Source organism: Berghia stephanieae, chromosome 4 (assembly GCF_034508935.2).
Source record: "Berghia stephanieae isolate SIO BIC M18660-M18661 chromosome 4, UCSD_Bste_1.3, whole genome shotgun sequence".
In the NCBI taxonomy this organism is placed as follows: Eukaryota; Metazoa; Mollusca; class Gastropoda; order Nudibranchia; family Aeolidiidae; genus Berghia; species Berghia stephanieae.
In genome coordinates, this window is record NC_088363.1 from 6,525,552 (window position 1) to 6,535,551 (window position 10,000).

Below are 10,000 nucleotides of genomic sequence, written 5' to 3' on the forward strand. Positions count from 1 at the left end.
ATTAACTTCTATTATTAAATCGTTTGAAAAAGATTTGGATTATACTGATTCTAATATTTTACATACAGTATATTTCACTGAAAGAAAATACATTTTATACATCCCACCTCACCTCGCCTAAGTTAGAAAATGTCTAAACTGGGTACCCCCCCCCCCCGTACCCATTTCATGTGCATTTTTCAAATTGCGCCCCCCCCCCCTTTTTTTTTCTTGGCCAAAATCCCCATCCCTCTATTAGTTCGACCCCCCCCCCCCTCCTTTCTATTGAAATATGGTCAAAGTGCACCCCCCCCCCCCCCCCACCCGACACCCTTCTATTCCCCCCCCCCCCCCCACAAACACACACACTTCTACTTTAATACACTAGAACTATATAATACCGCCGTGTGGCTTGGTGGATCACCGTTATGGCGTCTCTTCTTATCACTAAAGCAATGTTAAGCGTTGTCAGTAGTAGGATGGGTTATCATCATCATCATTGCCTTTTTCACCCTGGGTCAGGGTTTAGGCCACAGACAAACAGTTTCCAAGTTGCAGGGTTGTACATGAAGATCAGCTTACTGACAGCTTTGAAATTAAGACTGGTGTCAAGCAGGGATGCTTGCTCTCACCATTCCTGTTCATCCTTGCCATTGATTGGCTAATGAAGGAAACCTCCAAAAGAGAAGAAATGGGATACAGTGGACCCCCTGAACACAGTTGGATGATCTGGATTTTGCAGATGATCTGGCTCTTTTGTCCCACACCCAGGACCAGATGCAAGCAAAAACCACAATTATAAACAGCCTCTCGGAATCAATTGGTGTAAGAATTCACCCTGCAAAGTCAAAGGTCTTGAGGATAGGTACGCGTCAAAGGGAGCAGATCAAAGTAAAAGATCAGGAACTCTAAGATATATATACTTTCTGCAATCTCGGAAATATAATTGACAAGGATGGAGGCACGGAAGCAGAGGTGAAAGCACGAATAGGAAAGGCACGGGCTGCATTCACATCTTTGAACGGAGTTTGGAGAACTAAAGATATCTCCCTTCGACTAAAGCTAAGACTTTTCAACTCAAACGTGAAGTCTGTCCTACTGTATGGATGTGAAACTTGGAACGCATCAAAGGCATGTTTAAGGAGGGTACAGATTTTCGTAAACAGGTGCATGCGTAAGCTACTCAGAATAAAATGGATGGATAGAATAAAAAATGAAGAAGTATGGAAAAGAACACAGCAGAAACCAGTGGGAGAGGATGGGTTATCGCGTTCGTGAAAATTTCTGGTCCCCACGTTGTGACCTTGTTTAAGCACTTTACAAACTATACCTTACTCGACTCAGAAGTCAATGAAGACTTGGCTACACGTTGTGACGGATTATTGTAAGAAACGTCTCAAAATGGAAGCCTAACAGGCGACTGGAACTATATGATATTGAAATGCAGTTTCACATGGCCTGTTGCGGGAATAAATGAAACATTGCGAGGCACATTGAGAAAGAGAGAGAGAGAGAGAGAGAGAGAGAAAGAGAGAGAGAGAGAGAGAGAGAGAGAGAGAGAGAGCAAGCAATCAAATTAATGAGATTAGTAAACAACTCTCCTGTATCAAATAGACCCCCCCCCCCCCCTCCCCACCGAATCTTATTCACCACTCTATATCTTCAGCACCAAGTGTATTTATTCAGCTCGAATTTTAGGGTAAGGTACAACGGATTCTATAGATAGTTCAAAGATGACGTCACTCAGGTCTTTGTTATTGTTTTTTGCCATACGCGTTTATGAGTAATGCTCACTGAACTGTTTAACCCGACTATAAACGTTCATGGATACACACAGTTTTGTGTGTTGGTCCGTTATACTTCCGGATAGCAATGTTATGAACTTCTTAGCCAAGCGCATAATATCTATAGGGAATGAGATTAGCGGAAGAGTAGTGTCCCTTGATTGGACGTCACCCATAGTCTGTGACGTCAACGGCGGAAAAGTTGCTCTTTACTCATATTATCTCACCGTATTCAGGTGTAAAATGAGAACCTGGCAGTTAATAGCGTTGTCTGCTGGAAATATAAATTATCGCCTAACAGGCGTCATGTCTTGTGCTACATAGTAAGTGTTGCTGTTGACTGGGGACCCCGTGAAGATTGCTTTAAGCGTTTTTGGTGGATATTGCGTTATATAGATCTTCAAGTCTATGTTAGACCCAGTGCGTATGATTCTTATCTCAAAATGTTATATATCGTTTGTCGACAGATTCTAATTCGATAGATGCCAAGAATGGGCGTCAGAGTGAGATCCCTGTCAGAGGACGGTGTGGATTCCTTCACCCACACGTGGACTGTTTGTCTCTTTCTCCTGCTAGCGCTCATCACCCTGGTCATCCCCACCCCCAACCAAAACCATCAACAACAACTACAACAACATCAACCACTACTACTACGGAAGGAGGCAACAAAATTCGACGCCATTTGTTGGTGTCCCGCCCAATTTGAACATTCCCAAATCACCTACACGAATACCGTTTGCTCTGAAGCTTTTAACGCTGCGATTGAAGGTAATCCCTATCCAAGAGCCTCAATCCTCCAGCCAAAAGCAGACGCTTTTATTTCTGACGATCTTTACGAACCGGTGAATATCCCTAGAAACCAGAAAGAGAAAGACGTTGAGACTAACGAACCGAAGACTTTGCTTCAGGGCAGTCTGCCCACTCCTGTTTTCCTGTTTATCCTGGCTGTTGTTCTCAGATTACCTCGGGTATTCTGGTCGATCGTTTCTGGCTGTTGTGGCAGCGTCAATGTAGAACAGACTTTAGAGTCGGCTGAGAAAGGAGATGCGATGAGTGACGGCCAGAGACGACAAGTGTACGCTGGTTTGGTGAAGGTAAGTGACGAAAAAAGATGTTCACCTCTCTTTGTTATGGCTTAGTGGTCTGGTGGTATGACCCTACCCTTCGGGCCGGAATGTACCATGTTCGTATCCCGATCTGAGCAAAATTAATATAGTTGGGTCCTTGGAAATAGGCTCTTTATTCACATTATCTCACCGGACTCAGATGTACAATGAGTTGCTGACAGCGTTGTCTCTGTCGAAAAAAAAAACACCTAGCCAGGTCTCGGCCCTTGTAAAGCGCTTTGAGCACGTTTAGTGGATATTGCTCAATTTAAAAGCTCAAGTTTGTTTTAAATTTCACAATTCCTGTAACTTTGACGCCATCTGGCCTTTTTTATTTTTATCCCCAACGCTTTTTCTACCTTTTGTTTTTCCATCCATGAGATCAATTGAAATGTAAACTTTATTTTAAGCATCAATTGACAGAATAATTTCCTAGATTTGCATGAATTTTGAGTTTAAATATGATTAAACAACAAACCGAATGAGACATTTTAGGAGAAATAATCCTCAATATCTCAAATGGGTGGGGGGGGGGGGGGGATTAGTAAGTTTTAGAAAACCACTGTTCATTTGTAATTATGGAGTAAAAACACCAGAAAAGAGTCTTGGCTACAATAATCATTTCATAGAAATCAAATACCACCTTGCCGATCATTTTCAGTATTTTCCCAAAATGGCAGGCTTACCCAGTAGAAAAATTGCTTTTTTTTCAACTCAAAAAATTCTCTCTACTATAGATAGAAAGCGCTTGGCCAAGGAGTTCACAACATTGCACTCCGGAAGGATAACGGACCAACACACAAACTCTGTGTAACCATGAACTTTTATAGTCTGGTTAATACAGTTTAGTGAGAACAACTCACAAACGCGGATGGCAAAAACAATAACAAAGGCCTGAGTGACGTCATCTGCATACTATCTATAGGGAATGAGATTAGCGGAAGAGTAGCGTCCCTTGATTGGACGTCACCTTACAGAGAGTACGTCAATTTGGTTTTGAAGTGTCTCAAGCCGCTTTCACCGGTTGTGATGACGAGAGACGCATGCGCACAACCAACATGACGTTCTCTCTCTATTAACTTTTCCGCCGGTGACGTCACAGAATGTGGTGACGTCCAATCAAGAGACGCTACTCTTCCGCTAATCTCATTCCCTATACAACTTTATGTTATTTATTAAACAAAGATCAGTCTTCAAAGTTTGTGATGTACAAAAGAAATCAGAATAAGAAAATTTGTATATTGTGTCGTAACAAATGTGACGATTTTGCTGCAGTTGGTAAGGACAGGGTTAGTCATTAAGAAAACATTATGTACAACATTTTGATCTCCTCAATGGAACATCAAGTTGAACGTAAGCTTCAATTTAATTACAAAAACAGATCAAATGAACGTTTCGGGTTCACTACGCCACTACCACATCATCTCATTCATCTGTGGTGTTTCATTCATCCTGTTTTGTTGATAAAGGGGAAACCCGAAACGTTCATTTGATCTGTTTTTGTAATTAAACTAAAGCTTACATTCAACTTCACGTTATTATTTATTTCTTCGAGCTTCGAGCAGCAACATTTACACTACTCGATGGAACATCAGACACAAATCTGACATAAAACAGAGGTGAAAAAGAGTGGGGAAAAAAGATTGACCTTTCTTATCTCGTGACCTTCCGCTCTGGTTGCCGGGAACTTTAGACCCGGTGTATGAGTACTGCACGGTGTTTGATTATTTTGATCCGGTGTTATGTTTGAATAGAACAGAAATACTCACAACATCCACCAGCCGGATATAAAGTACCAACACACAAAATTATGTGTAACCTTGAAGGTTTACATCGTGATTAATACAATTTAGTGAGAACTTATCATCAACGTGGTTGTCTAACGGCAACAAGAATGATCTGAGTGACGTCAACTTCTTTTATTCTATAAATGGAACGAAACTGACGTCACTCGGCTCTTTTTCTTTGTTTTTTTAGACAGCCATTTTAGTGATTAGATATCACGAAATTCTATCAATCAGACTAGAAACGTTTAATGTTACACATGGTTTTGTGTGTTGGTACGTTATATGTGGCTGGCGGATGTTGTGAGTATCTTACCCAAACACAGAGTATAAATACATTTGTAAAATTAGTTACGTTATATCTTCATGTAGCGAAATAAATAGAATAGAGAAATAAATAACATTTATACAGTCCAAAGTTACCGAACGTGTTGAGTGGATTTTTACAATAGAAGACCAATGACATATCTTCCCAATCTTGTTGATACATTTTCTATATCTTTTTCCCTTCTATTTATTTGTTTTAAAAACAGGCGTTTCTACAAAGTACATCAACCAGCAAGAAAAAGGTGACGTCATTGTACCTGCTGATGAAGATTTTGATGATAATCGTCCTAGTTATCGAGATGGTCGCTGTCCTTCCGTCAACCAAATCGACCAAAGACGACACGTCATCAAAGGAACCGGATGTGGAGCTTGACGAGCAACTCTTTCACTGCCGGTTTGAAATACTTAAGATGCAAAACCTGCAAGATTACATCGTTCAGTGCATTTTCAAACCACGAGAACAAGCACAATCTCGTATCTATGACAAGATCAACAACATGATCAACAACAACAACACCCCGGTAATCTCAACGGAGTTGCTCCATTCCAATGTGTTCCTCTTGGTCCTGGCCAGTCTGATCGTCCTGCTGGTTGTGAATTTCTTCAACACGCTCTTGTGGATGGTGATTCTTATCCAGGATTCGACCGGTGTTCGATTGGGCCTTGGGGGAAATTCTCATCCACTCGACTTGGTGTTCTTGATCCTGATGGCCCGGGCCAATCTCAGTATCGGAGTGGCCGTTGGGTTGGCCGAGTCCGTTCGTCAGGGGGAAGGATTTAAAAATGGAGAAGATGGCACGAATAGACCGTTCGAGAAAATATAAAGCGAGAGTTTTGAATATTTATACACCCGATTCTTCCACTCATGTATTTTTGAATTCCTGACGTGTACACATACGTTGCACGAGCTTGTGAGTGCGCGTTGAGAACAAAGTTCGAATTCCAAAACCCATGAGATCAATCTTTTTTCTACTTCTAATTCGACTCTGATTTCGTCATCTTTAAATAAAAGACATGTTCAAAAACACTTAAATGCTAGACGTCTAGATCTACTTATTTTTAAAGAATCTAATTTATAGTGAAATTTGACGTCACAAATTGTTATTGTAAACTTGATATCATTACGCGTTAGTATTTATGGGGAGGGGTGGAATGATAGAGCTTTATTATTATTATTATTATTATTATTATTATTATTATTATTATTATTAATTATTATTATTTATTATTATTATTATTATTATTATTATTATTATTATTATTATTATTATTATTATATTATTATTATTATTATTATTATTATCATTATTATTATTATTATCATTATTATTATTATTATTACTATTATTATTATTATTATTATTATTATTATTATTATTATTATTATATTATTATTATTATTTATTCATTTATTATTTTTATAATTTATCATGCAAATTTGAGAAAAGGTTCACATCTTCTTATAGGCAAATAAAAATATAAATAAAACAGCTTCTAGAAAACAATAAAACACTTATTTATCACCTAACGATTCGGGCTCAAATCCCTTTTTCAGCAAACAACAAACCAATTCATATGATATTTCACGTCAAATCCAAATAAACGGGCCGCTATTTTTTTTTTTTTCGTTTTGGAACCTTTTTTGCTCAACATTTTTTTACAGTTCTCCGGCTCGCAGCTTAGCATTAGTATTAGTATTTCCTTTAATTTATTATTGATGTGGTGGGGGGGGGGGACGAATTGGCCGAGTGAATAATAAGGCATTGCACTGTGATCTGGAAGGCCCCGGATTCGAGCCCCGCTTCAGGTACTTTCGTATTTTCTTTAGGCAAGATTATTAATCAACCCCCGACTTGCTCTTTGGACAACATGGGTGATTCCTGTTGACATCAGACACCTTGTGATGTATTATCTATATTCCTTCACGGAATGCCTAGGCGACGGGATCTCACTGTGACAACATGGGTGATTCCTGTTGACATCAGACGATGTATTATCTATAATCCTTCACGGAATGTCTAGGCGACGGTATCTAACGGTGACAACATGGGTGATTCCTGTTGACATCAGACACCTTGTGATGTATTATCTACATTCCTTCATGGAATGCCTAGGCGACGGTATCTCACTGTGACAACATGGGTGATTCCTGTTGACATCAGACACCTTGTGAGGTATTATCTACATTCCTTCATGGAATTCCTAGGCGACGGTATCTCACTGTGACAACATGGGTGATTCCTGTTGACATCAGACACCTTGTGAGGTATTATCTATATTCCTTCATGGAATGCCTAGGCGACGGTATCGAACGGTGCCGTGGCGAAAGGGCGAAAATTATGTAATATATATTATTCACTAACTTGGCAGGCAGGGAAGCTCATATGACTAATAGAAGTCACGTGTTTCGACAAGTAGCCAATCTGGATGTTCTGTCGTGTACCTTTCGTTGTCCATAGCCGTTTGGGACTTTTATAAAACACGAGAACAGCACACAAAATCTCCAAATCCCTGACAATAGCAACATCAACAACAATGAGAACAACAACAACAACAACAACAATAACGACAACTACTGACCATAATTTCTATAATGTCTTTTTTCCTTGATCCTGACCAGTGTTGCCAGGTTGGAGGATTTTTAACATTGCTTGGCGGGGGAAAAATGGCCTGGAGGATGGCGGATTTAAAAAAAAAAAAAATTTTGGCGGATTTTGTGCAAAGATCGCAAGTAAATTAGAATAAAGTTGGCGGGTTTTGGCGGATTTCTGGCATAAAGTTGGCAGAATTTTTGCAAAGACACCTGACAATATTGATTCTGACCCTTCCTATTTTATTTTTACCCCTGAAATAGTAATAATATTGTAATAATATAGATATAAAAAATAATGCTCTGTTTATGAGTTCCTTTTTGTTCAGTTCTTTATCTGACATCGGTGCCTGCTCCTAAATTTATTAATTTGTGATAATGAGGACAGCTGTGTGAATAACGAACGAACGGAAGCAAACACTAGCAGGATAAATTAGCTATCTGCCGTACTCTGGAAAAACACGAATTTAAGAATTTGGTCAGAAAACTCTTCCTTCACATATCGATCGATTTAAATGAACCTTATCTTATCGAATCTTGGACTTTGTTAAAGACCCTACAAGGTAACCAGGTTTGAGAGTTTTCGAAGGTCCTGGTTGGAGAGCCTCATTGGCGCATAGTTGAGTCCTTGGAAAAGGCTCTTTACTTTCATTCTCTCCTCGTACTCAGGCTTAAAATGAGTACCTGGCCATTAACAGCTTTGTCTCTGTCGAAAAAAAATGTAGTAACGCTTAACAGATGTTATATCTCGTTCTACATGTTACGTATTGTTGCTGGTCATAGACTCTTTGTAAAGCGCTTTGAGCACGTTTAGTGGATATTGCGCTATAGAAAAGCTCAAGCTCAAATGGAAACGTTACAAACTGAATGGGAGAGATCTATATTCGTGTTTCCGTCCAACCCAGTCATCGATCACATGATTCGTTGCTGTACAACGATTGGACATTTCTCAATAAATGTAAACACGTTTCTTTGTTCATGAAAGTTGTAAACATACACATAAGTCGCGCGGACAAAATGACCAATTGGATTCAATAGTCTGATGTCACATCGACCAGCAACGGCGGCCATCGTGGTTCTAAACAAAGAAAACCAGGACTTTTTATTCTTCATGCTGGCTAGAACTTTTCATTTGTCTTGTGATCAGAATGTGTAAAAGTCAAAACATGATTAGATGCATAATGATTTTTCTCCTCTGGATACGCTTTTATGCTCGTCGGAGAAACATTTCATAAGAGCGTCCGAAATTGTTCCGATAGTTTAGAGCCAGTTACTAAGTTACCATGCGTCATTATGAGAGAAGTGACGTCATGCCTGTTGAAAAGTATTGTGACTTTGGATATTTCTCAAAATGTGAACACTTTTCACTGTATGGGTCATTTTGAGCACACTTTACAACATGACCTATGACCTCGAGCACATGGAAAGGTAATATAATCCCCATTGTATGTGAACTTTATCTTAACAGCATACATAGTCAATTAAGTCGTGTTATACCTAGTTTACTTTGAGACGAGGAGAAAGGGAGTGAAATAATTTCTCATAAAATGATGGCTTTTGCGATAATGATGTTATGCGCATAGCTAAACAACTCAGAAAATCCACCAGCCGGATATAACGTACTATAGATAGAATGCACTTGGCCAAGGAGTTCACAACATTGCCATCCGGAAGTATAACGGACCAACACACAAACTCTGTGTAACCATGAACTTTTGTAGTCTGGTTAATACAGTTTAGTGAGAACAACTCACAAACGCGGATGGCAAAAACAATAACAAAGGCCTGAGTGACGTCATCTGCATACTATCTATAGTCCGTTCCTCAACCAATTCACGCGCGTTGATGTGGATATCTTCACAGCCTTCTGATGGATTTTAATGATAATACTCTTCAACAGTCGTTACGTCACTTCCGTCCTAATGACGCATGGTAAGTAAGAAACACTGGCTCTAAACTATCGGAACAATGGCGGACGCCCGTATGAAATATTTCTCCGGCGATCATAAAAGTGTATCCAGAGGAAAAAAACACATAAATTTGATCATGTTTTGACTTTTACACATTCTGATCACAAGGCATATGAAAAGTTCTAGCCAGCATGAAGAATAAAAAGTAATGATTTTCTTTGTTTAGAACCAAGATGGCCGCCGATGCCGGGCGGCGTGACATCAGACTACTGAATCCAATTGTTAGTGACATTAAGCCGACTTTTTTTCATTGGTTACAGTATCACACTTTGGGAGTTTCTTCTTTACGGTATATAAAAAACGAAGGGTCTGGGATGAATGAACATTTTGATGGTTTACAATAACAATATTATAGATAGTATGCGCTTGGCTAAGAAGCTCATAACATTGCCATCCGGAAGTATAACGGAGCAACACACAAAACTGTGTGTAACCGTGAATTTTTATAGTCTGGTTAATA

At 39.4% G+C, this 10,000-nt stretch overlaps 2 protein-coding genes across 2 annotated transcripts in view; one reads left to right on the forward strand and one right to left on the reverse strand.

The window, feature by feature from the left end:
* LOC144969953 (uncharacterized) overlaps positions 1–6,013 on the forward strand; it is an 8,223-nt gene extending 2,210 nt beyond the window's left edge. The window contains exons 2-3 of the mRNA XM_078909041.1: positions 2,231–2,857; positions 5,187–6,013. Coding sequence (XP_078765167.1) covers positions 2,246–2,857; positions 5,187–5,804 — 1,230 coding nt within the window. The 5' untranslated portion in view covers positions 2,231–2,245 and the 3' untranslated portion in view covers positions 5,805–6,013. The remainder of the gene's footprint in view (positions 1–2,230; positions 2,858–5,186) is intronic.
* The window catches only part of LOC144969956 (uncharacterized), a 263,401-nt gene that overhangs the window by 69,064 nt on the left and 184,337 nt on the right, over positions 1–10,000 (reverse strand). The gene's annotated exons all lie outside the window — the stretch shown is intronic.